Here is a 27,996-nt window from a genome sequence, read left to right as displayed (position 1 = left end):
TTTGTTGGAATTCCAACAATGGCCGCCATTGTAGGAATTCCAACTTTGCGCTACGCGATTCTAGAAATGTACCGCGCGCATAGTGAGAATTCTGCTCTTTCTTAGAATGCGATGTAAAACGATACAAGTCATGATGGCCTATGATGATCCTTGTGTTTTAAAGTGAAAAAGCAGATGCATTGTATAACGCACCAAACCAACCGAATTACAAAAAGCAAAAACACTTTTGATAACTTGGTAACAACACAGTTCAACGACCCATCCCACTCGACCAAAACGCACCAATTTTACGTAATTTTTAACGTTTCAGATCTTACATTTTACAACAACAAAAACACAACAAGAGTGTTCCGATATAACTTTTCACTGGTAACTATCGATTGTAATAATTTTTTACTCAGTCTTAACTGATTATATATTAAACTCACACAGTCTCTCTGGGCTGCAGAGACAGCATTACATCCCTTTACTGAGTAGGCTTGATCTTGATCTTGATCGATTACGCTGCTGGGTACCAGAAGACTGGCGTAAATGCAGCGGGGGAGAGTGCGGCAGCCTAATGGTGGTGCACGGCTGCTAGCTTGGCATTAAAGATGCCAATGCTTTTGGAGGTTACAGTATTGTCCTCAAGTAGATTCCAGTCTTGTGCCGTCTTCACAAAAAAACTTGTCACTGCATGGTAATCTAGGCTCTTGAAACGTAATGTGCAAGTCTGTGCGCTATGTGATTGATTGTTGCAAAATGTTGATTCAAATTAAAGACGATTTCAGCCTGTTGTAACAAACTAACACTCTACTCTGAGGAAAAAAAATCATTGTGTTCAAAATAGATCGAGACAGCAGCAACTAGCTAGCTGCATGCCGCTGAGTGTCACTGAGAGAATTGTTACACAGTGTACCCCCACACTGGCCCCCAATTCAAGACTTCCCCTGTATAAGACCTTGCTTTTTCATATATACCTTATTCATGACCTGTGAAAAGGGTATACTTTTTGTGTGCCAGTCGAAGGGTTGCCATTTCTAGAACGAGGCAGCTCGTTTCCGGAAATGCGGCGCTTTGTTGGAAATCAAATGAGGTTTCGGGAATTCCCGATTATTCCAACTCTGCCCCGGATTCTTACTTTGCGCCCAACAGAAATGTGAAAAGCATGACTTGAAATCGAACGGAAGGCACCATTCTACCTTTTCGTTTGGGCGTTGTTCTTGTAAAATCTCCGAAAACGTCATTTGGAAAAAGGCGGTCGCCATTTTTTTGGGTGCCAACTTCTTTGAGTGGGGCTGCTAGCTAGCTGGTCCAAACGGGAGCCTCCCATTCGGTACGCAACCCTGGGAAAAAAGCTTCGTGCACCCCGACCGGGAGGGAGCGGACCGACTTGGGCAGATCTCCCATTGGTTGTCACCCACTTTGGCTTCGTGCACCTCAGCCCTGGTCCCCGTTCAGACCACCAAAAGAACACATCAAAAACAAGAAGACGAAATAGAAACTAGTCCCTCGGAACGCATCATAAACTTGAGAAATTGTGATTCGTTTCGAACATGAAAAAATCGCAGTTCCAGAAAAAAAACAAGGGAAGTCACTCCTACCGTCTAATTGTCGTCTGCCCATTACAAAATGGCGGCCTCCATAACATTGTGTAGGCAATGTCGAAGGTGGCTTTTGCAGACAGTTGTTCGGACACCAGGCTTCAGGGCCAGACATCTAGGACCATGGAAGGACAAGGACTACGGTTGTGAAGTTTCGATCAACGTTGGTGATGGGTGAGAAAGTTGTGTCACTTCAGATTGCAAGCTATTGGTTGGACGTGTTCTTGAAGCTTGTTGTGTTTCAGTTTGGGAAGTACAAATCTACCCTTTGTCAACTTTCCCATAGGCCTAACCGATGTTGTCTGTTCGTGGATTATGTTCTATATTAAAATGTATAAAAACCACATTTGTTTGGCTACAAACCCGCGTATTCCGTAATTCGCAGCGTCTGAACAGGCACTCAATTACTAAATCGCAGTATTACTATATATAATTATTTACGTTTGGAGACGACTTTTTTTTAACTCTGGCTGTATAACACCTACTTTGGCTTTGTGTATTTTCTCGTCACATTGGCAATACCATCCCCCCGCAGTACATTTAATTTGTGTTGTTTTTCTCTCTTTTTCTTCCTTTTCTTTAAATGTTTGTGATAAAAGAAGTGTACTAATATTAATAAGCCAGTCTGTAAGCTCAGAATCAGATAATAAATAGTAGACTGGATTTAAAAATTTATTGGATGTCTTTGTCACTATCGCAGTGATGAACTGGATACAACAGGGCTCTGTGCTACGCCCAGTGTTGTAAGACTCGTTTAATGTGAAGAATGTCTATAGACTATAGAGGCAATATGCTTTGTGGCATGCACATTTGTGTTGTGCATTAATAACTCCAGCTAATAAGTTCCATATTCATCTTCTTTCAGACAACTGCAGGTCAGTTCAGGAAAACTGGCCAGGTTCGCTGATGGAGCTGCAGTTGCTCAGGTAAATATGCAGTTTTGAATAACAAACGACGGGCGCAGTGGCCTAGTGAATAAGACATCGGCCTCCTAATTGGAAAGTCGTGAGTTTGAGTCCTGGCCGCGGCCACCTGGTGGGTTAAGGATGGATATTTTTTCGATCTCCCAGGTCAACTTATGTGCAGACCTGCTAATGCCTTGTCCACCTTAATTCGTGTGTACACGCAAGCACAATACCAAATGCGCACGGAAAAGATCCTGTAATCAATGTCATGTTGGTTATAGAAACACAAAAATACCCATCATGCTTCCTCCCAAAGCGGCGTATGGCTGCTTGAATGGTGGGTAAAACAGGTCATACACGTAAAAACCCACTCGTGCAAAAAACATAAGTGAACGTGGGAGTTTCAGCCCATGAACAAAGAAGAAGAAGAAGAAGAAAAATAACAAACATATTGATATTTGAGACCATACATAATTTGGAGCAAGTTTCCTCTTCTGCACAGGTAAGAATCTGCTTTTTGACATTGGACTTTTTAATTTCATGGAGCAAACCCCAGTACTCAGTCAGTGTTGTTTTCAGGCCTCAGTCTTCGGTCATTGACATTTTTTTATATGACCCCTGGCTGGGCAACTGTTTCAAAGTTTGATACTTTTGTTGCTTCATGAACTTTTGTACATGTTTTGATTTTATCCTTGTTTTATTTTGCTTTGTTTCAATTAGCTGGGAAACACTTCTGTACTCGTCACTGCAGTCAGCAAAAAACGCTCTTCGCCATCTTCATTTCTGCCCCTCACAGTAAGTTTGCTTAAATAAGCCTAATCTGATAAGTAAAAATGTTTGCAAACTCTCATTCTTAAGTTTGAGATACGGGTGGGATATGATGACATTATGTGTCATTTAATCACTTTTATCTTAAGATGAATCAGTCATTTATCAGCGAATCTGTGTTTTTTACTGTCATAAAAAATATGAGTCATCTGAGGGACTCCCAAACGTCATGACAAGTCATTTAAGATGTTAATGCTTTAGTGACCTGCTCCTATTAAATCCATGAGCAGTATCAATACCAACTGATGAACCTGGTTATCATACATTCATGTTAAAGGTGAAGTTTTGTTCGTGCAGTATTTGTAATAATGTGATAAATTCAAATTTGTAGAAACTAACACTGATTGGTTTTGTTTTAATTAAAAGATTATTTAACATTACCCATGATATATCTGTTGGCTTATATAGTTAGGCTTGAAGTTTGCAGATTGGTATATTTTTAAATAATTCCTCAAATAAGCTAAATATTTGTGTGTGCAGGTTGACTTCAGACAGAAGGCTGCAGCAGCTGGCAGAATACCAATGAACTTTTTCAGGAGAGAACTTGGCTCCACAGAAACTGAGATTCTTACTAGTCGCGCAATAGGTATGTGTTCTCTTCTTTTCATTTTCATAAACTATTCATCTGTTGTATTATTGTTAAAGTTCTGACAACATGAATGCTGTGCTTAGTCAATTTTTTATGCTTCACAAATGGAGCTGCAGAGTTTCTACTGTTGTTGTTGTACTAATAGAAGAAACGGTGAATTACACTTTTCAGCTTTATATTGATATATATTTATTTGTTATACAGTATCTTACTTGTTTAATCATGTAATTGTACTTTCAGACAGGTCACTGAGGCCCCTGTTCCCATCCTCGTATTTTAGCGATACACAGGTATGAGTATTACAAGTTTAAGTACAGAAGAGTAGATTATGTTCATTCTGTGATAAGATCTTTAACTTTTGCTTTTGACTGTAAGGTATAAAATACCTGTCTATAACATCCACCCAAGAGACTGACCACAAATGATCGTTATAGACAGGTTCTATAACATAACGTCTACCATAGAGACCAACCACAAATGATCGTTATAGACAGGTTCTATAACATAACGTCTACCATAGAGACCAACCACAAATGATCGTTATAGACAGGTTCTATAACATAACGTCTACCATAGAGACCAACCAAAAATGGTTGTTATAGACAGGTGCATGGTCAGCTTGAAAAGGTGAACTATAGAGAACAAGAGTTGTTGGGGATCCTTATGGGCAGATAGCTGCTATCAACCATAGAGACCAACCACAAATGGTTGTTATAGACAGGTGCATGGTCACCTTGAAAAGGTGAACTATATAGAGAACAAGAGTTGTTGGGGATCCTTATGGGCAGATAACTGCTATCAAGAGCTGGTTGACAGGGCAGGTTGGACTGTATCTTGTTTAGTTTCACGACTGCAGCTATTTGTCTAGTCATTTTCAGTTTAGAGAAAAGTTACGGGAAAGTTCATGTTTAATTTATTGTTTCACTTTCATATTGAAACAAGATGAATTATCAAGGCAATCTGCTTAAAGTGCTGTTGTGTTACACATGCCAATGATGTTTAATGTGTAGCAGTACTTCCCAGCTAAACGTCTGAAACGTTGTGAAATTGACATCACATATTTGATAACAATAATTAAATTACATATTCTTACTCCGAATCACATAAAAGCATTGACGCAGTCTTACATGCTAAAGGTCTGAAAAGGCTACCCGTCTTAAACAATTTTAAAGGGGAGCAACCCAACACAAAAAGTGTAAATGCAGGCATGGTAATGACCACCTACCCGGGGAGTTACCTCCCATCCGGGTTACGTGACGTCACTTCCCCTGTAAACACCACATGTCTTCATACGACATTTCAGCCTACAGCAGAGAGGTCGTCGAATTTTTGGCTCCGTGTGTGGCTGAGTGCTGGTGTTTGTAAGGACACCCACCGGCCTCCTAACCCGTCTTAACGGCTTGCCTTTACGTGTTTGGTGAGCTCTTTCCATTTTGGTCATTATTTTGACAAGAATGTTGTTGTAGTTGCTGACTTTTCGTCCGTTTTGCGGACTTGTAAAATTTTTTCAGTAACGCATTTTGGGGCTCCATGTTTGCTTGTCAGCTTAGCTGACGGCGAATGTGGCACGGCCTATATTTTGGTTAGGTAAACCTTATTTTACCTCTTTACTTGCCTTCTGCTTTGTTAGTTGGTAAGCGCTTCCTTTTTAGTCATTAGTTTGACAGGAAGTTTGTTGTAGTTGCTAAATTTTTCGTCCGTTTTGGACTTGTTAATTTTCAGTAACTCTTTGTTTTGCCGCCTGTTGTCTGCGTCAGCGCGTCTGACGGTGAGATAACATGGCTAGGTGTGTGTCGTTGGTCTTTCAGACCATTGGCATTTGTTGTTGTTTCGTACTAAGCATGTATAACCGCTTTGTCCGTTACTTATTCTGCCCCAAATGAATTTGGGGGGCAGTTTAGCACGTCTGTGACGTGTCTTGCTTCTTGCTTTCCCTCTCTTGGCATCGGAGCGCGGCGCTCTGGTGTCTATACTGTTTTGCTCTCTCTTTCAGAGTTTCGCAGTTTGGGAGGGAAGATTGCAGCTTCACACGCCTTCTCCAGTGTTGTACTTCCGCTGGCGGCGGGTGATGGCCGCGTTTTGGCTTCCTGTCGGCCACGGCTTGTCGCGGGCCTTCAGCTGCGTCTGCTGCCTCCTTGGGGGGGCATGGACGGTAAGTCGAACTGCTCCACTGGCTCTCGTGAAGCCACCGGACGCTCTCTTTTGAGCAACAGTTCTTGGTCGCAGGCTCACTACCTGCAAACTTCCTGCCCGTCAGGATATGCTGTTCGTCATAGTTCCGATCGCACAGCGTTGAGGGGCTATGACTCGAGCAATGGCGGCTTCCGCTTGCGAGAGTCGCGTTTCCGGGTTTTCCCGGAGGCGAAGGTCAATCTGGCACACCCACGTAGGTCCCTGCTGGTGTCGACTGTACTTCCTGCTAGTCAGGATATGCTGTTCGTTGTAGTTCCGATCGCACAGCGAGGAGGGCTATGACTCGAGCAATGGCGGCTTCCGCTTGCGGGAGTCGCGTTTCCGGGTTTACCCGGAGGCGAAGGTCAATCTGGCACACCCACGTAGGTCCCTGCTGGTGTCGACTGCAAAACTTCCTGCTAGTCAGGATATGCTGCTCTTTCTAGGCCTGATCGCTCAGCGTGTACGGCCGTGACTGAGCAATGGCGGCTTCCGCTTGCGGGAGTCGCGTTTCCGGGTTTTCCCGGAAGCGAAGGTCAGTCTGGCACACCCACGAAGGTACCTGCTGGTGTCGACGGTGGACTGGCCTTCGGGCCACCGGGCTTCCGGCCCCAGTCCTCGCAGCAGACGCTGCCGCTGTATGCGGCTTCGTCCGTTGCTTATTCTTCTGCTCTTTCTAAGCCTGTTGCAGTGCGTGCACGGCTGTGAATAGGCAAGGGCGGCTTCCGTTTTCGGGAGTCGCGCTTACGGGTTTTCCCGATAACGAAGGTCCTCCATCCCTTGCACTCACAGAGGTCATGGCTGGGGTTGACCGTTGACTGGCCTTCGGGCGTTCTGGCCGCGGCCTTAGTCATCGCAACAGGCGTTTCCGTTTTTGCGGCTTCGTCCGTTGCTTTTCCGGCTCCGCCCGGAGTTCCCGTTCCTCCCCCTGCTGCTCCTTTACGGAGGTCAGTGGTGAGGAACAGGATACGTCCTACGGACATCCGGACAGTCGTCATTCCGGTTTATCGGGAGCATAGGTCCTCTTTTGCGAGTACACTGTGTGTCTCTACTGGAGTTGTCCGCGGACTAGCCTACGGGCGTTCGGTCTTCTGCCCTCAGTCCACGCAACATTTGCTTCCGCATTGTGCGGTTTTGTCTGTTGCGTTTCCGGCTTTGTCCGGATGCATTGTTCTCCTTCCTAACACTGTTAGCGAAGTGAGGAACATCGGCTGGCCTATGGGCATGCAGGCTTTCAGCCTCGGCCGGGACGGTAGTCACTTCACTGGTCGGGTGTTGCGTCTACTGTCTATTCAGTTCTGGTGGCTTCGGATGTTACCTCCTCTTTGTCTTACCCTCTTATGGGAGGGGTGAGACAGGACGGTTTCCGGTTGAACGGGTTTCCGGTTTTCCGGTTATCCTGTTCAGTAGCTTTCCACTGGCAACTGTGACTTCGGTCAGTGTCAGTTCTCTGGGCTATTCTGTTATACAGTCTTTAGCCAGAGACCAGACACGTTCTGTCGAATCTCTCGGCTTCTCTCAAGGCCTCGATGGAGATTACTTCCAGATTTTTTATGGAGGGACATTGGCTTCCTCTTTGGTTGCATTCAGCGATGTCGGACTTCCGTTCCGCGAAGGAGGAGTTTTTCCTACTTCCGGTTTGATAGTCACCTTCAATGTGGGTACCATCTTCCGCAGGTTTTGGCTGGCCATCTCCTACCGGAAGTGGTATCCACGGGTTCCGGTTCTGCTACTCGGTTTTCACGGGTCAGTTCCGGAACACGCGCAGCCTCGGCTGTCTTCGGCTACACAGGCTTCGTCTTTTGTTTCTTCCTGTCATAGGAAGTTCTCTTGGCTGAAGCTGGGTCGGATTTTGCTGGCGTCTTTGCTCTTTCGCGTACACCTTAATGGGAACGCAGGAACTTAGAGGAATTTGGACGTCAGTTTTTGGAATATGCCTCTTTTTCAGGGATGATCGTCAGAGCGCTCTCGCGCTCTTTCCTGGAGTCACTGAACATTCCACGCTTAGTGTGTATCAGGACTCTGATGGCATCTCCACTCGTTCAGCCTGGCTAGGGCGAACGAAGAACAATGAGGCTGTCCTCCCTTCACCTCTCTTTATAGTCGGGTGTAGGGAGGACTTGTTTCTCTCGCATGCTCAGGTCTCTGAGCAGGCTAGGAGGGACAATTGGGCTTTGACCGGAGTAGAGGGATCTGCTTTTTGTACTTCGGTGTTTTTTACCAGAAAAGAAAAGTAGATCCCGTGGGATAGAGATCAGCGGATCTCTGACTTCTCTCTACAAGGGTTAAAGCAGAGCTGGCCTCCTCACGGGAAGCAGGCTCAGGCCTCGGGACGTTTTCAGCAGGCGGCCATTGGGCAGTCTCTGTCTGATTCTCGAGAATTAGATCACCTTTGAGCAGGGAGAAGGGCAGCCTTAGCAGCAAGCCTCTCTCCCCAAGGAAGTGCCCCCGATCACACCCCCCCCCTCCGCCCCCACTTTGGTGATGGCGGGGCGGGTCTCCTCCTTGCAAGTTTTCATTGGGTGGTCTCTGTACACAGCCAATAGTTTGTGGGAGTGGTGAGGTCGGGGGACTCCCATTGATCTATTGAGGGCATATTTGCTTATGCGTCAGCCGATCCTTTCACAGTGATCTAGGCCCATCAGCTCGAGCACCCGCTGAGGTCTCTTCTGGTCGGTGCTAGCGCTGTCCTTCGGTTATACTGCTTCAGTCCTCAGTTAGTGTGACAGCAGTTCAGCCACGGGCTGCTGCAGTGGCACTTCCGGTTTTACCGGAGAGGTTGTTTCTTCTACAGACGCTTCATAAGTACGTCTGAGTTTTGGAACAACGGCTGACCTTAGGGCATTCAGGCTTTTTAGCCTCGACTGGTGCAACGGCCATTCCACCTGTGGGCGGTAATGGTTGTTGTTTTCCCGGTTCTTGTGGCTTCGGACTTCGACTTTCTTTCCTTTATTTCATCTTAGGCAGGAGATGAGATAGGACGATTTCCGTTTGAGTGGGGCTGCTGTTTTCAGGCTTCCCCGTTCTTCTCAGTTTGCCACAAGCTGCTGGACTTGGTCCTGGTCGTCTTTTGCAGAGTCTGACTCCGTCTTTCTCTAGCGATCAGACACGTTCTGGTGTTTCGTCCAAACTTAAGTTGCGCTTGAGTTGGCCTCGGAAGTAACATTCAGATTTTCCTGAGGGGACATTGTCTTTGGCAATGCATGTTGGAGGAGTCATTCTTTGTGGCTTATCTCCTCTCTCAGGTTTTTCGCTACCCCTCTCCTTTTGGCAGAGCGGTATCTAATGTTCCCGTTTTCCTTTGCTGTGGGCTTATAGCCCAGCATATTAGGTGGCAGCCGAAACTTATGTTTCGTATATTTACCTGGTACTTTGGGTACTTTGGTACATGGCTGTTCCACGGGTTTTACGGCTCTCAGCCTGAGCCTGTGCTATAGTCTTCTACTCTGCGTGGTTCGACTATGGCATTTTCGGGCTGCGGCGTTTGCCGGTTGATCGTCGTGTCTGACTCTCAGTCTTTCAGAGGTAGACAGACATGGCTAGTTGGTCGGCTGGACTCAGGATTTTCGCCTGATTTGGCTACGAAGTTTACTTGGGGTTTTTGAGTTTCCTTCATTTACCTTCAAGCAGACTGTTCTGTAACAATCTGGCTTTTAGTCATTTTGTTTAGGGTCACCGGTCACTTCAGTTTTTGACCACGGTGATTTCTTCTCTTCTGAGGCTTACGCTATTTCGTAAGCCTCTGCTTCCTCGTATTGCTTCTCTCTCTGCTTTCGCATTGACTGTTAGGGCATTACGGGCGACCGTCTCTTTTGAGATCTTCCCGTCGAGGGGGGCTCTGGTACCTTGTACTCAGGTGTATCTCTCTCTCTCTTTGTTGGGTATTGGTCATTCTGCCTTGGTTTGACCTTTATCTCTCATTCCTTTTGGGCTTCACGCCATTCCTAAGTTTGATTACTTTGGCGTGATCGTCTTATGGTCGCCGCGAGGTTTGTCCCTCACCTCACTGATCGGACTACCTTACGCATAGATCGTTTTTTCAGTGCATGTGCATTTCCTTCCATCCGAAAGGGGGGGGGGGGGGCAGCTTGTCTTTCCCTCTACTTGGCTCGGCTTTATCCAAGGCTGGGTTCTCTTTCTGGGTCGTTTGGTCCAGGAGATTGGAAGAAGTGCTGGGCACACATTTTTGGCTCTCTGATGTTGTTTTTCGCATCTTTTGCCTGAGAGACATCTCGGCTGTCAATCAAGATGGTTCTCAGGTCCTTTCCTGCCTTTTTGGCAGTGGGCCAGTTCCTGGCTAGGGTTTAGAGTGAGTTAGATTTTCTTTCTCACTGGGCCCTTCCCTGACCTTTTGGCAGCAGGCCAGGTCTTTGGCAAGGTTTTAAGAGTGTGTTTGGTTTTTCATTCCCACCGCCTTGTTGAAGCTATCTGCTTTTATGTGATTCGGAGTAAGAATATGTAATTTAATCGAAAATTTTTAAGTAAATTTTCATTTCATTAACTCATTCGAGGCGCAGCTAAATTTCCCCTGTGTTCCCTGCCAACGCGCGATTTAGAGCCATTTTGAAAAAAATATTAAAAATCAACAACACAAGATAACCTTACATACCTTATGTTTTTGCAAAGTTTGAAACTTACTCTTTTAGAAAATATATGAAACATTTGAAAGTACATACCTTTTGTTGTCTTCATATCCACGCAAAATATCCAATTTGAAGCAAAACAAAAAAACTTTCTACGTCATGGGTTCATCATACACAATGTCATGATCGACACTTGCATTGCCCGAATCATCACCCAAATGATCGTCCATTGGCACAAAATCGTCACCAGAATCTAAAATATCATCTCCACTATCATCATCACTGAGGTCAAGATCAGAACCGTACTGAATAACACGTTCTAGCACTCTTTTCAAGTTACTACGTCTCAGCAGAACGATCCGCCATCTTGGAAAAGTCAAAACACGTGGGTCGCACACCGTCAACAAAATTTTTATTAATCCCAACAATTTAAGGGAAGGAACTGTTTACAGTGAATGGTACCACTGTAGACAGATAGAAGTTCATTGCAGGGGTTGTTTCCCTTGGTCAGCAGGACCGTTTACACCGTTAAAAATTCGTGATATCCGTCGGAACTCAAGTGCCGGCACGCAGCCAACGCTAAACACAGATGTCGGAATTCCAGTTCCGACGCGCCTCGAATGAGTTAATATACTTACCCGAATCACATAGTGTATTCCCTCCCGCCAACCCCGCATATGATTTTTTAGTCTATTAAGTCGTATGAAGACATGTGGTGTTTACAGGGGAAGTGACGTCACGTAACCCGGATGGGAGGTAACTCCCCGGGTAGGTGGTCATTACCATGCCTGTATTTACACTTTTTGTGTTGGGTTGCTCCCCTTTAAAATTGTTTAAGACGGGTAGCCTTTTCAGACCTTTAGCATGTAAGACTGCGTCAATGCTTTTATGTGATTCGGGTAAGTATATTAATGAAATGAAAATTTACTTAAAAATTTTCGATTATAAGACTATTTTGTGATGTAGAAAAAATCCCTGCCCTCTTGTTTGCAGCTGGTATGCAATGTTCTTGCCATGGATGGAGCTAATGATCCTGATATTGTCAGCATAAATGCAGGTAAGTTTTGGCAACAAGAGATCAATCAATTGCATGGTTTTGTATGTAAAAGAAAACTGCTATTTTAAATGGTTTGCTCAGTTTGTCGTATTGATGTCAATTTGGTTTTCTAAAGTTAAATTGCTGTGTTCATATCATCAGGTCCTTAAATTTCATAGAACAACTGACACTGATTTTCTTTATGAATTGTTCATTGTCACTTTATATTGTTGAAACTTGTAATCAATCTGTTAGTCCTGAATTGTGTTGTAGTACTTTTTTCTTCTTCTTCCTCTGCGTTCCCGTTGCTATGCTATACTGCCAGTGTTGTTGAAATGAACAACATCTGTAGTTCCAGCAGGAACAATACAGAGGTCCAGAAGCACTTCGTGTAGCTAAGACATGTATGTGTGAGTGTAGATTTTGAAATCACCCGTACGTGTAAAACAGGCTTGGTCCAGATACACACGAAGTGTAGATCCTGGCAAACGTGACATAAAAGATGCACTTGATGAAGCTACACATACACATTCTGAAGAAAGCACTTCATGGACCTCTCTATTGGCTGAAGTAAAATACTATATGCTAACTTTTTTTTGTTCGGCAGCTTCAGCTGCTCTCAGTGTCTCCGACATTCCATGGAACGGGCCAGTGGGTAAGTTACACTAGATGTCTGCTGTCCATGTAAATGCATAGTTTAGGCCAGCGAAGTCATTCTGGATGGATGTCGGTAAAGTGGCACATTGAATTTCTGTTTGATGAAAGGATCACATGGTCAGCTTATTTTGTGCTGATGCAGCCCCCTATAAATATGAAATACACATGTGTCATTAGGGTATGCTTTATTGTGAACATAGACTGGCTGTAATTCTTTGGGAATACTACAAAAATTGACATTCTGTTCCAGGTGCGGTGCGTGTAGGCCTGGTGGACAAAGAAGTGATCATCAACCCTACACGCAGACAGCTACAGCAAAGCACACTGGATCTCATTATCACGGCAACACAGAAACACAAAGTGGGTGAGTGGAACTCTATCTTTATTTTGCTTTTTTTCTGTGGAACTATACCCCCATCCCCCCCCCCCCCCCCTTAAGGCCCCCCCCCCCCCCTTCCCTCACCTATTTAAGACTCCCTCCTTTAGAATAGAGCAGCTTTGGCTTTGTGGCCATTTTTCCTTCTTCTTCTGCATTCCTGAGCTTGCTCTTATTTTCAAATTATTGGTTGGTATTGGTATCATATCCTGTGAGGTTACGCTCATGGAAATTGGGGTTGCTGTCTCACTGGGGAAAGTGAGCTGCCATACAGCACGGCACTAACCTTTTTCTTTTTCCTGCATGTGTACACTACATTGGGGTATGCACGTTAAAGATCCCACGATTGACAAAAGGGTCTTTCCTGGCAAAATTGTATAGGCGTAGATAAAAATGTCCACCAAAATACCCGTGTGACCTGGAATAATAGGCCGTGAAAGGTGAATGCAGCGCCTAAAGGCAGTCGATCTACTGGCCGATGTGAATGCGTGATATATTGTGTAAAAAATTCCATCTCACACGGCATTAATAGGTAACATGCGCCTTGAGTCGCCTTGTGTGGTGAGATACGTGCGCGATATAAATCCTCGTAAATAAAAATTAAAAAAATAAAAATAAATGTGTATATTCATGTTTCCAAGCCTTGAGACTTTTGCTGTGAACTTGGGATTTTTATCGTGTGCATGCATGCACACGGGGGAGTTCGATCACCAAGGAAAGTACATGATGTATTCACAAAGTCTACTCTGGGGAATAAATCCTTCGCCGAACGTGGGAGTTGAACCAACGCCGATAGCAACTACCAGTTTCCAACCAGCGCCTCTACCAACTGAGCCCGTTGTCATTGTGGGAGTTAAGCTTGCCACATCGATTGTTTCCTAGCCACTTGGGCAGTATGACACGTTCTTTGAGGGTTTGTGGCTTAACATTTGATTGTTTAACATTTTTTCTGTTCCCAGTGATGTTGGAGGGATTTGGAGACGCTGTTCACCTGCACGACTTGCAGCGAGCGATCAGCAAGGGCGTGAGCGAGGCTCAGGCCATCATCCAGAGCATTCTGCAGCTGAGGGAAGAGCTGGGACGACCCAAGCGAATACTTGAGCCTCCTACGGTCTTGGACGTAGAGGTCGCTGAGGCATTGAGGAGGCAAGTTTTTATTTTGCTTTTTAACGGTGCAGGTTCTGGATTGTCAGAGTTTTTCTGTGGTGTCGGTGGCGTCTTTAGCTTGGGTGTTCGTTTTGAGAGCTGAGATTTTTATTGTAGTGGAATCCCCCTTTTAATACATTTTGTGTTCCAAGCATCTGTACATTTATCTCCATTTTCACATTCCTCCCCTTTTAAGACCTGAAAAAAATGAAAAAGTAATGTCATAAAAGGGAGGATAATTTATTGATTCATACAACATTTATTGCAGCCTCTCCTTGGCAAGAATTCGTGAGGTGCTGTTCAATGATGACCATGATAAGGTAAGTCAGATTGTGTTTGTGTGTGAGGGTTTGTGTGTGTGGGTGTGTGCGTGCATGTGTGTTTAAAGTGCATCTGACAGAGTAAGTTTGTGTTTATTCTCATGGAAGTCTTTTCATTTTGATTCTTTCTACTGAACAAATATTTTGTTGGTTACCCCCCCCCCCCCCCCCCAGTCTCTTTGAATTGTGACATTTTTGTGCTGACAATTGATTACTACTTTTGAAGAAGGGTAACATTCTGTGATTTAACAATTTTAGTGATTATAATGTTGAAGTTGGTATTAATGTGATGTGTTACAGATTTCAAGAGATGTTCAGATTCAGGAGATCAAGGCAGATGTAATAGAAAAACTGAAAGGTAAGTGAGAGACATTTTTGAGTGAATAAACCGGGATGTTGCAAGTGTTGAATTTCTTTGACACATTTGCCGAAATGGCCATGCCAATTTTGACAAAATCAAAAAACAAGAAAGGTAAGTTATTGGAACGTTTGTTATTGACGCAAATACGTTACAGTCACAAATATATCGACCCAACGGTCTTCTTAAGTGCACAGACAAACATTAATAACGAAAACTTATCTGGCTGATTTTTTCTTCCGCCTGCCATGAAGCCGCAAGCGAATGAATGTAAGAATTTTTGACAAGTTTTGACAGTTTTCAAAAGTCCTCCGTGTTTCTTTTTCCCACAGTAAAAAAACATGTGAGGCGATTCTGTCAAAATGATGACAAAATTTGTGGGCAAAGCCAAACAACAATCCTGTTGAAGAGGTTTAGTGTTGTCTCATTAGACATTTGAGTGCTCCTTGTTTGATTTAGTTTCTTTAGCTGCATCTTTTACTGGTGGTTGTTTCAGAAACTTTCCCTACAAGTGATCCTGCTCTTATGAATGAGTCTTACAACAAGGTGGCCAAGGAAATATTCCGTAGTCTTGTCTTGGATGAAGAACGAAGGTAACATTATTTCCATCTTATTGACTGAAAAAAGGTTTTGTAGAAATACAATTTTTCTTACTATTTTTTGGTCACAAACATTCTTTGATCTTTGTCTTATGATTTAATTGTTTTGGTACTATTTATGCAAGCTCAAATTTAGCTTTGTATGAAATGAATTGACAGTTGCGAGATGAACTATGTTAACAATAAAAGATATCTTGACTCGCCTGATGAAGACAGCACAATTGTTGAATAATTTATTTTTATCCTTTGAAAACTTTGTTTGGAACTTTTGTTGTTAGTTATTGTTGTTCTTGTTTTTGTCTTTTTCAGGCTTTTTTGTTGTTGTTGTATTGCAATTTGTGTGTCTCTGTGTGCATTTAACTAAATTGTTTACATGTATATTGTGTAGCCTTTCATGTGATTTTAAAAGTAGTTCAGAAATGTTTTAACGCTGCCTCAACTGCATCTTCTTTATTCTCTTCGTGCCTTTTACGTTCTTGTAACTTGTGAACACAGGTGTGATGGTCGCAGTCTGACTCAGGTACGCGACATCACCTGCGGTGTGGATCTGTACAAACCTCTCCATGGGTCTGCTCTGTTTCAACGTGGACAGACACAGGTATGTGTCATGATTTTCTCTTTCTGTCCTTCTTGCAAGTAACTGTTAACCTTGATTTTTTTTCTCCCCTTTTGTTAAAGATTTATTTTCTTTGGCAAAGTTAGAAAACATTGCTCATAATGTCTGTAAATCTACCTCCATTTTAAGACTCCCTTTTTTAAAAGACCTGACTTTTGCAGATTTTTGAAGGTCTTATTTGGGTGTTTTTTTGCTGTACGTGTACTGATGCTTAGATTAAGCATTGTTAACTAAAATGTGTGTTTGTGTTTACTTGGCTTTATTGTTGGCAGGTACTGTGTACAGTGACATTTGACAGCCCTGAAGCAGCGGCAAGGGTGGACCCTGTCTCCGTTCTCACTGGGTCAGTCTGCTTAATTACAGTGGAACCCCCCTTTAAGACCGACCCCCAATTTTAGACCTCTTTGTATTTAGATTTTCTGTTCAGAACCTCTGTAAGTTTATTTCCACTATAAGAATGCCTCCTCTTTAAGACTTTTGTGAGATTTTTTTTAGGTACAGTGGAACCCCCCTTATTAAGACCCCAAAATTTAAGACTCCCTCCCTTTTAAGGCCGTTTTTCTCAGACTTTCTGTTCAAAGCCTTTGTAAATGTACCCCCATTTTAAGACTCCCTCCTTTTTAAGACCTGATTTTCACAGATTTGTGGAGGTCTGAAAAGAGGAGTTCTAGTCTACTGAGCTGATTTTGCTCCTGCCATCTTCTTCTTCTTCTTCTTCTGCGTTCGTGGGCTGAAACTCCCACGTACACTCGTGGTTTTTTTGCACGAGTGGAATTTTACGTGTATGACCGTTTTTTACCCCGCCATTTAGGCAGCCATACGCCGTTTTCGGAGGAAGCATGCTGGGTATTTTCGTGTTTCTATAACCCACCAAACTCTGACATGGATTACAGGATCTTTTTCGTGCGCACTTGGTCTTGTGCTTGTGTGTACACACGGGGGTGTTCGGACACCGAGGAGAGTCTGCACACAAAGTTGACTCTGAGAAATAAATCTCTCGCCGAACGTGGGGACGAACTCACGCTGACAGCGGCCAACTGGATACAAATCCAGCGCGCTACCGACTGAGCTACATCCCCGCCCCGCTCCTGCCATCTTAGAATCAACACCCACAGACAAGTGATCACTATCTTGACTATTTCTATGTTGAACATCTTGTTTGTTCACTGTGAAGACCAATAGGAGGGGATGTTTTGTTTTGTCTATAAAGTAAAAGTTCCATAAACTTACCTTTCTCTTTTGTTTTCCTATTCTTGATTTTGAAATGTTGGCACTCTATCTTCGGTCAAGTTTTTTCAGAAATTGTAAGCTAACTGTTTAATCGAAGTCTGTTACTTGTGGTTAAGGAGTTACGCAATTTATATTTTGTATTACATTTTGCTCTTTTCTTCAGGAACATCAAAGAAAAGAACTTCATGCTACATTATGAGGTATGACATTTTTCTCAAGATTCAATTTTCTTTGTTTGGTTAGATATATTTTCTTAATCTGGCTCTCATCCAAATCATTACATTATTTTGTTCAAACAGGTTTCTTAGGTAGTTTGACACTGACAGATCTACATTTGTGTGATAAGATGAAAATTCCTTGCACACACTGTGCCACACTTTACTTAATTGCCGAACCCCCGCGGCTTAGCCAGATTGCATCCAAGATGTAGAAGAGATTTGTGTTTTTTTGGTTTTTTTGCCAAGCACATCATTGTGGGGCTTTCAAAAATATGCATCCGTCTACAATGCATCATCATCCATCCTTCAACATTTACCACTCAAGGAAACCTAGAGTTTGATAGACATTTTAACAATTCATTTTAACAACAAACTTTCGATGTAAATGGCAAGTATACAAGACATATCTATATTCGCAACATTAGAACAAAACAGACAGACAGACATATAACATACCATTCGCCTACGAGTAATACCAGAACATAACACGCAGAGTACAATACTGATAAAAAGAAAGAAAGAGGGAGAGAGAGAGAGAGAGAGAGAGTGTTTTTTTAATACATTCGGTTACTTCGCCCCATTCCAGTATCTGGGTTAGCACGTCTTAATGCTTGTGACTTCTGTCATTTGCAACAGTGCCCTTTCTCTTTTACTTTTTTGAGAAAACATTATATATTTTTTTGTTTAGTTTCCACCATATGCAACCAATGAGACGGGACGGCCTGGGGGAGTTGGAAGGAGAGAATTTGGTCATGGTCAGTTGAACAGGAAAATGTGTGTGTTTTTCTGTCCATGAAGGCATGATGGGATTTGTCACATGAAATGCAGGCAGGTTTGACAGCATTGAGCAAGTCTGCCTTGCTTCCTCCTCTCAACAGCTTGTAGTCTGCTTTATTTCTGTCAGAATTCTTATTAAAAAAAAGTCAGTTAGGGTTTGTTTGGTTTGAACAGTGTTTTATTCAACAATTCATAGATACAATATATAATGAGCATGTTTCAAATCAACAACAAGCTATAAGCTGATAGTGGTGATCCTAAAAGAAGAAACAAACATACAAATGACAATGTCTTGTGGCAAGACTTTAACATATTTGTTTGTTTGTTTTAACATTCTTAGTTGGTTTTGTATGTATTTTGTAAACAGTACTTTCATTTAATTTCAGAAAACCAAAGAATTAGTAGGAAGTTTCACCACACAGTAATGTGCCTGTACCACATCAGGGGTTGTCCAAGATGATTGTGAACAATATTATTTTTGTGAACAGGAGCGTTAGCAGAAAAAGGATTGAGAGCAGTGATCCCCAACAACTCCCCGTTCACCATTCGCTTGACAGCGGAAGTCCTAGAGTCCAATGGTAAGCGATTTGATATATTTGTCTTCACTTCAACACCCCCCCCCCCATCCATCCCCACCCCCTACTTCCCACCTTGTTTATAGAGAGCAGGAGCTTTTAGGATATTTTTGTGAAAGATGCATCATGAATTCAACAATGTCAAATTAAATATTTTGACAGGGATCTACTGTTTTAACTATCATTGCGTCTCCCCAACCACCGCCCCCACTCCCTCCAAATTCATGATTTTTAACAAGCCTCTTTATTCTTTTGGTTTGTCTAGATTTGTCTCAGGTCAACAGCAATACGTGCATGAAACATTTTTGATTCAATAGATATGAGGATTGTATGACTTTCAAGCAAACTTTTTTTTCAGGATCGTCTTCAATGGCTTCAGTGTGTGGCGGCAGTCTGGCCTTGATGGATGCAGGGGTCAAGGTCAAAGCAGCTGCTGCTGGGGTCGCCATGGGCTTGATGTCGCGCACTGACCCTGAGACCGGAGATATCTCTGAATACAAAATCCTCACTGATCTTCTGGTGGGTAAAAAGGACATGTTTGTCTCTCTCCCTCTGGGTATGCTCTGCATTTGTCTCTCTCCCTCTGGGTATGCTCTGCATTTGTCTCTCTCCCTCTGGGTATGCTCTGCATTTGTCTCTCTCCCTCTGGGTATGCTCTGCATTTGTCTCTCTCTCTCTGGGTATGCTCTGCATTTGTCTCTCTCCCTCTGGGAATGCTCTGCATTTGTCTCTCTCCCTCTGGGTATGCTCTGCATTTGTCTCTCTCTCTCAAGCATAATCTGGCCTGCCCGAAGCCACGCATTGACATATTTAAAACTAGTCTTTCATACTCGGGAGCTTATGTCTGGAACTCCCTACCTACATGCTTAAAATCGACCAGTAACCTTAAAACATTCAAAACACATCTGCAAAAATACATTCAAACATCACTTTAATGTAATGTGCCTGGTTGCTCAAACGTATGTGTGCCTTTTATCCTTCTGAAAATGTGCATGTATGTGTCTTGCGTCAACTTGGTGTGATAAGAATACATTCTCGTGTATTACTCCTTCTAGTATCTAAGATAGTATTACTGCATTTTATATTGGCATGGTGATTCCTTCATAATCTAAGATGGTATATATTAGGTCATGAACGGTTTTTTATTTTTTTTTATTTATTTATTTTTTTTGTTTAAACTTTGCTACCTGATCCTTTATTTGGTTAGTGTGTCGTGTTATGTTGGCTTGCCTTATAAGTTAGTTGATCTTCTGTGTGTGTGTGCGTGTGCGTGTGCGTGTATATATATGTGTGTGTGTGTGTTCTGATAATGTATGGTTGTATATCTGTATATCACATGTCGATAAAAAATGATCTTATTCTTATATTACTATTATTGCGTGTGTCTGCGTTTCATCATAAAAAGTTTGTTCCTATGTATTCCCATTTCGATTATAACCATTTTGCTTAGATCAGGACTAGCTGTAAGAAAGGTCCTACGGACCTAATGCTATCTTTCCTGTAATAAAGTTCAATGTTCAATGTTCAATGTGTATGCTCTGCATTTGTCTCTCTCCCTCTGGGTATGCTCTGCATTTGTCTCTCTCCCTCTGGGTATGCTCTGCATTTGTCTCTCTCCCTCTGGGTATGCTCTGCATTTGTCTCATTTCGCACATGTTGTTTCAACACCTGATCATAAGGTAGTGTTAAGCCCAGTCCACGGTCCCTGATAGCCAAATAGGTTGAAGGGATGTTAAGAATCAACAACCAACCCGATGGAACCTGCAAAGAAATGTATGTCGTCTTTTGAGATTCTGAGCAAAGGGCAGCAATGGGGAAGTAGAAAGAAAGACAATACTCACCATATTGCACTCTGGAAAGGATGGAAATAAAAGCAGATGTGGTGGGACTGAGTGCCTAGCAGGTGTGATTGGATATTTCAGCGAATAAACCAGTCAATGATCTTTGCTGTATTGGATTGTCCAGGAAGCATTGGATTTAGAATATGTCAGGACTTTCAATGAAGATGTCCTTTTATTATTTGCCATCGTAAAAGCTTTCCATCCAGATTTACAGTAGCAACCAGTGCAACAAAACAAAATCTGAAGGAGTTAATGAATATGAACAAAACTTTATTTCTTGTGTCATTTATCTTTTGAGGGCTTGATTTCAGAAATGACTGGCAGATGCATGCAGCTGATAAAATATTTTTGTGCCAATTGACTTGCCTGGGTAACAGAAATAAAACTCGCGTCCAGTGCCTGTGTTGGTGTAGGCTCTGTTTATTCCATGTGCCTCTGTATCCTTTTGCAGGGCATAGAGGACTACATGGGAGACATGGATTTCAAGATGGCGGGTACCAGGCATGGCATTACAGCTCTCCAGGTGGATTTCAAGCTGCCAGGTGTCCCACTGGAAATTGTCTCCAAGGCTTTGGAGCAAGGGTTTGGTGAGTAGAGTTAGTCTGTTGGGATGCTGTTTCTTCTTCTTCTTCCAAATCTTCTTCCAGGACGTTTTAAGTTCAGCAAGTAGAGTTGAGCTGATTAAAATGGGTCTGTGGGTTTTTGTTTTGAGGTTTGTTGTGAAAGAGGCTGCTATTTCTGCTCATGGGTTTATTTAAGAAGGCAAGAAATGAGAACGAATTTTACATGCGCATACACCATGCGTGCTTGCTTGGATATGTGTATGTGGTCTGACATTCATTAATCTTTTAGTATTGATATCGAAAGTCAGTTAAGAATTTGTCATATCTGGCAGAGAGTTAAGAGATGTGTTGTTACTCTGCTCAATCTTTCTGCATTCTTTTCAGCTGCGAAAAACGACGTCTTGGATATTATGGATGCGACAATATCCAAACCAAGGGAGAGCTTGAAACCAAATGGCCCCCTCATGGGTGAGAATCATTGTCTATTGTGTCAGAAATCATAGCATTGTAATATTTGCTTCAGCATTATCAGATCCTGTTGATCTTTTTTTTTTAAAAAGGGGACACTCTTACTGCAGTGATTAACATTTTTGATAACCCTGCAATACAGAGCAAGGACAAAATAAATACCATTTGTCTAAAAGGCAGACAGCTTCACAGAAAAGGATGAAATGATTACTGTTTCATGAGGTGAATATTTCCAAGGAATGCAAGTATTCCTTTCCAGTGCTTGGAAGTTTTTGATAAGCAGTTTGTGTCTTCTTGTTCTGCAGTGAAGGAACAGAAAGACAAAATATAAACCCAGACCTGGGAGTGCAAAAGCAGGAAGAATCGTACCTTATGTTGTTTGGTCAATTGTTTTATTTTATCGTGTCAAATAAATGCTAATCTTTGTTGTCATGTTTTGTTTATTTTTACATTTAGTCAAGTTTTGACTAAATGTTTTAACATAGAGGGGGAATCGAGACGAGGGTCGTGGTGTGTGTGTGTGTGTGTGCATGTGCGTGTGTAGAGCGATTCAGACCAAACTACTGGACCGATCTTTATGAAATTTGACATGAGAGTTCCTGGGAATGATATCCCCGGACGTTTTTTTCGTTTTTTCGATAAATACTTTTGATGACGTCATATCCGGCTTTTTGTAAAAGTTGAGGCGGCACTGTCACACCCTCATTTTTCAATTAAATTGATTGAAATTTTGGCAAAGCAATCTTCGACAAAGGCCGGGGTTTGGTATTGCATTTCAGCTTGGTGGCTTAAAAACTAATGAGTGAGTTTGGTCATTAAAAATCGGAAACTTTTAATTAAAATTATTTTTATTAAACGATCCAAAAACAATTTCATCTTATTCTTCATCATTTTCTGATTCCAAAAACATATACATATGTTATATTTGGATTAAAAACAAGCTCTGAAAATTAAAAATATAAAAATTATGATCAAAATTAAATTTCCGAAATCGATTTAAAAACAATTTCATCTTATTCCTTGTTGGTTCCTGATTCCAAAAACATATAGATATGATATGTTTGGATTAAAAACACGCTCAGAAAGTTAAAACAAAGAGAGGTACAGAAAAGCGTGCTATGCAGCACAGCGAAACCACTACCGCGCTGAACAGGCTCGTCAGTTTCACTCCGTTTTGCACAAGTGCGTTCAGTTTCATTCTGTCAGTTCCACAGCTTGACTAAATGTAGTAATTTCGCCTTACGCGACTTGTTATTTATGTATCATCTTTGACAACAAAAGACAAAACAATATTCGTGTATGCTTTTTCTTTTTCACAGAAAAGCTGGACATCAAACCCCAAGACCGATCCAAGTTCTTCGGTGTTGGTGGCCGCAACTTGAGAAAGTTACGCAGTGAAACTGGTGAGTTGATTCAAACAACATTTTCATGCCACAGCTCTGAGAGATTTGTGAACTGAAACCTTGCTTTTGTAGGATACCTTACTGGGTTAATATGTTGTTTGTCTTTTTTGTTCAAAGGATTTTATGTTTTTGTTTTGTTTTGATTATTGTTTCTATAATTACAATATCAATATGCAAAGGGGGCTAAAAAATTTCATTTTGTTCTACATGCTGAATTTAATTCAGCAATGGAGTGACTTTTCTGCGTTGTATTTTCCACCATATATATGTCTGACTCGTTTCTCAACAGGTGTGACTGTGACCCCATTGGACGACACCAATTTCCAGCTGTTTGCTCCAAACGCTGATGCCATGGATGAAGCTCGTGAGCTGATTGAAGAGTTCCTTAAAGATGAGGTAAGCATGCACAGTAGCTTTGCTTTTTTCCCCCTAAAACCTCACCTATGCAGGTGATCAAAAATAACATGAAAGCAAAACTGCTTTAATCACTCATGATCTCAGACCTGCATTGAAACATTTAAGTTTCAAGTTGTGAAGTACCATAACTTTGTAGTCACTTTGGGGGAAAAAAGTGGAATGTTTTGTAATTCCCAAGAAAGGTAAACGCATCAAAAATGTAGCAGATTCAGCAATAACTGAAGTTAGCAAGGCAAGTAAAGATCATGCCCCGTTTTTAGTTGAGAGACATAGTTTTAAACAGTTTGGACGTGTGACACACATGTTCAGCACTTTTCTACGAAAAAGGAAATAATTCAATATATATTTCTTCTTATTGCAGCAGGAACCAGAGCTGGAATTTGGTGCTATTTATGTCGGCAGGATTGTTGAAATCAGGTGAGCTACTGCTGTTATGATTTTGCTGAGAAAACAATGAAAATACAGTAAATATTTTCACACTTATGATCGAGTGTTTCAGGCACAAAATCATACACTTTATAGAGTTTTTCCATGTGTCCCCCCCTCCCCCCCTCCCCTCTCCAAAACAATAGATGTGAAGGTCATTTTTTTTATTCAATAGATGTGATGGTGACATTTCATTGTACACTGCACTGGTCTTAAAACAATGCAGCCTTTGAGTATTTTGAACAGTAAATGTCTACATTAATTGGGAGAGTCATCAGACTTCTGAAGCTATACAAAAGTTAGCATGCCCATTGAATTATTTTGCAGGGACATGGGTGTGATGGTGGAGCTTCATCCCAAACTGCAGCCCGTCTTGTTGCACAACTCTCAGCTGGACCAACGCAAGGTAAGGCCAAACAAAAATATACGTTGGTTTCGGGTAACATGACCAAAAAAGATTGGGTCGGTAGGTTGGCTTATTTTATTTATTTTTGTAATAATTCTTTTTAAATTTAGTCGATTTTAAAGGAGGTTACTTCCCTTAGTCTTGGTATGGTTAGCAAAATGTGCCAAAAGGTATTGGGTTTTTTGAGAAACGGAAAAAATGCTTTTGGGTCGGCGGGAAAAAATAGGGTCGGTCGGGTTACCCTAAACCAACATATATTTTTGTTTGGCCTAAGGAATGAGACTTCATCAACATCAAAATAAAGAAGCTGTGTTAGTTTGCAGGTTTTTGCAGCATCTGTGTGAGAGAGAGACAGAGAGTGAGTGTGTGTCTGTGTATCTGTCTGTGCATGAGTATGTGTTTTGCGTGTGTAAGTGTTGAGTGTGTAGGTGTGTGCCTGTGCGCTTGAGAAAGAGACAGAGAGAGAGAGGGGCAGGCAGGCCGACAGAGAAAGAGACAGAGAAAGAGACAGAGAGAGGGGCAGGCAGGCCGACAGAGACAGAGAGAGAGAGGGGCAGGCAGGCCGACAGGGAAAGAGATAGTTTAGCTAGTCTTGCCGTCTGAGCTTGGCCATAATCCTTCAGTTAGCAGTATAGTTTTAGCACCTACAATGGATCCTGCAGGCTAATTATTTGCAAATGGAAATGTGCAAATGTGTTATACAAAAGAGCATTGCATTTTATCTCCAGATCATACCTGTATTAGCTGTTCAAATTTTGACTGCTATATTTGGCCTTTATTCTCTGTTGTTTTGGCCTTGGTACTTGTAGTTCTCACTCACTCTTAACCCTTAGGCTGGTTGTCGCGACATATGTCGCGCTACTTTACTTTGACTATATTCTATACCACAAGAAACACTTAACAAGGATAAAAGGAGAAACAGAACCGTTAGTCGCCTCTTACGACATGCTGGGGAGCATCGGGTAAATTCTTTCTCGTCCCAACCAATATGGGACTCCCCCTAACCCGCGGGGGGTACTAGCGAGGGGTCCGTCGGAAACACTTGGACTGGAGCATGTGTTTCCGATAGACCTCTCGCTACTGATTGGTTCATCCTTTGTTTGTCAGAGGTTTTACAAGAAAAGGTCACTCTCCCACAACACCTACAACCCTGGTGGAGTTATCTTCGGAATTCGTCTATTGGCTCCATCCCATCTCCCCCCTTCCCCCGTCGCGATATAACCTTTGTGGTTGAAAACGACGTTAAACACCAAATAAAGAAAGAAATAAACCCCTCGCTAGTGATTGGTCCATCCTTTGTTTGTCGGAGGTTATTCAAGAAAAGGTCACTCTTCCACAACACCTACAAACCCGGAATATTTATTTCCAAAAATTGTCTTTTAACCCTTACACTGGTGCAATTCTGTAACACAAGTTACATAGCCACTGCGTCTATTTGCTGCATGGTTTGATTTTGCCATTACTTCTTTTTTCCATGTAAACTGTCTTTGAAGGTGTATTGAAACATGTTGTTTACTTTCAGGTGCGACACCCCAGCGCACTCGACCTGGAGGTTGGTCAGGACATTTCCGTCAAGTATTTTGGGCGTGATCCCATCACCGGTCACATACGAATCTCCCGCAAAGTTCTACAGTCCCCCGCCACGTCTGTCATCAGGAACATAGGATCACGAGACGCATGACTTCCCTCCTGTTTCTGCAGTGTTTCTTTTCAAACTTGTGACAGTGAGACAGTTTCTCAGTTCTGAGGAAAACTGTTGTAATCAAGAATGATGTTTGCTGTGATGTCTGCTACAGTGGAACCCCTGGTTTAAGACCCCCTAATTTAAAACTTCCTCCTTTCTAAGACCTTGCTTTTTCGGATTTTCTGTTCATAACCTCTGTAAGTGTAAGACCTGATTTTCTCAGATTTTTTTAGGTCTTAAAAAGGGGGTTCCACTGTACCATTAACCCCCGCGGGTTAGGGGGAAGGATTTACCCCTCCCTGGTCCCCCCGCGGGTTATAGGGGGAAGGATTTACCCCTCCCTGGACCCCCCGCGGGTTAGGGGGAAGGATTTACCCCTCCCTGGTCCCCCCGCGGGTTAGGGGGAAGAATTTACCCCTCCCCGGTCCCCCCGCGGGTTAGGGGGAAGGATTTACCCCTCCCTGGACCCCCCGCGGGTTAGGGGGAAGAATTTACCCGATGCTCCCCAGCATGTCGTAAGAGGCGACTAACGGATTCTGTTTCTCTTTTTACCCTTGTTAAGTGTTTCTTGTATAGAATATAGTCAATTTTTGTAAAGATTTTAGTCAAGCAGTATGTAAGAAATGTTCAGTCCTTTGTACTGGAAACTTGCATTCTCCCAGTAAGGTCATACATTGTACTACGTTGCAAGCCCCTGGAGCAAATTTTTGATTAGTGCTTTTGTGAACAAGAAACAATTGACAAGTGGCTCTATCCCATCTCCCCCCTTTCCCCTATCCCATCTCCCCCCTTTCCCCGTCGCGATATAACCTTCGTGGTTGAAAACGACGTTAAACACCAAATAAAGAAAGACTGTACCATTAATGTCATTGACAAGGCTATGTAATGTATGTTGCCTGATCCAGGATGTAAGATGTTAACTACCAAACATTGCACAGTGGAACCCCACTTTTAAGACCTAAACGGGCGGGGATGTAGCTCAGTCGGTAGCGCGCTGGATTTGTATCCAGTTGGCCGCTGTCAGCGTGAGTTCGTCCCCACGTTCGGCGAGAGATTTATTTCTCAGAGTCAACTTTGTGTGCAGACTCTCCTCGGTGTCCGAACACCCCCGTGTGTACACGCAAGCACAAGACCAAGTGCACACGAAAAATATCCTGTAATCCATGTCAGAGTTTGGTGGGTTATAGAAACACGAAAATACCCAGCATGCTTCCTCCGAAAGCGGCGTATGGCTGCCTAAATGGCGGGGTAAAAACGGTCATACACGTAAAAGCCGTGGGAGTTTCAGCCCATGAACGAACAAACATGCTACTGCTATGGAGCAGCCTGGTCACCACAAAATGTGACAGTGCATAAGAAAATGGAAATGTTGGAATTTTGTGACAAAATTAGTTTTGAATGTTATGATCATGTCATGAAATGTAAGCATTACAATGCTGCTTAGTAACATTTAAAAAAACCCATTAATTCTGTCTTCCTTTCTTTAAAAGTGTCAAGCTTCTGTGGGCACAGGGGCTGATTTGATTGAGTGAATGATTAAGAAAGTATGAGAGAGAGTGTGTGTGTGTGTGTGTGTGTGAGAGAGAGAGAGAGATCATTAAGACCTATGTACACTGAGTAGTTTAAGCCAAGAATCTAGTGACTTGCTTTTTCACAGGTCATAAATGTGGCCATTTCTGCGAAAAGGGACCTTGTTGAGCTAAGCCTCTGATTGGAGAAACGCGGGGTCAAAGTTAGAGCAAAATGTAAACAAACTTTGCTGTGCTGACTGATGCCCACTTCAAGTTGAATTTCTAAAATGTTCAATGAATTATCAGCGATAGTACAATGAACAGCAATTTAAAGTAATGGAAAATAGTCTTGGGATCAACATTACAAACTTCTACAAATGTTTATGTTCATTCCTCCTCAGGAAAAACACATCGAACCGATGACAAGTTGACTGCGATGATGCCGAAAATGCCGACAGAGTGTTTTGTTGTGCTTCGAGAAAAAAATTTTCGTCGCTAGTTTTGGTCAAGTTAAAACAACTTACCTATTTTTTTTTTAATGTTTGACAGTAAGCTTAATATAAACTTTCATCTGGAAGCACATTCAGCAAAGTGATGTAGCCAAATCATCACACAGCTACATTTCACTAGACGGATCTATACGCATAGTTCAGGTAGATCTGACTTTCACGCGACCGTAGCACTGTACGAAAAAGCAGACGACAAATGC

The 27,996-nt window shown here is 42.5% G+C and overlaps 1 protein-coding gene across 1 annotated transcript; it reads left to right on the top strand.

Annotated features, from left to right (window-relative positions):
* The first annotated feature begins 1,604 nt into the window (after positions 1 to 1,604).
* On the top strand, positions 1,605 to 27,437 carry LOC138953133 (polyribonucleotide nucleotidyltransferase 1, mitochondrial-like). The gene is made up of 25 exons (XM_070324924.1): positions 1,605 to 1,757; positions 2,449 to 2,509; positions 3,209 to 3,283; positions 3,797 to 3,902; positions 4,146 to 4,195; positions 11,654 to 11,717; positions 12,304 to 12,351; positions 12,604 to 12,717; positions 13,689 to 13,875; positions 14,144 to 14,195; positions 14,496 to 14,553; positions 15,050 to 15,146; positions 15,648 to 15,750; positions 16,041 to 16,111; positions 17,162 to 17,198; positions 17,905 to 17,971; positions 18,482 to 18,571; positions 18,927 to 19,087; positions 20,861 to 20,996; positions 21,357 to 21,440; positions 22,760 to 22,843; positions 23,133 to 23,239; positions 23,622 to 23,677; positions 24,014 to 24,092; positions 25,615 to 27,437. Exons 1-25 carry the CDS (start codon positions 1,612 to 1,614, stop codon positions 25,771 to 25,773), a joined length of 2,292 nt encoding a protein of 763 aa, XP_070181025.1. The 5' UTR covers positions 1,605 to 1,611; the 3' UTR covers positions 25,774 to 27,437.
* The last annotated feature ends 559 nt before the right edge of the window (positions 27,438 to 27,996 follow it).

This window comes from Littorina saxatilis, linkage group LG17 (genome assembly GCF_037325665.1).
Source record: "Littorina saxatilis isolate snail1 linkage group LG17, US_GU_Lsax_2.0, whole genome shotgun sequence".
Classification (NCBI taxonomy): Eukaryota; Metazoa; Mollusca; class Gastropoda; order Littorinimorpha; family Littorinidae; genus Littorina; species Littorina saxatilis.
Note: the sequence above shows the minus strand (reverse complement) of the source record. Positions and strands in the feature narration are given on the sequence as shown.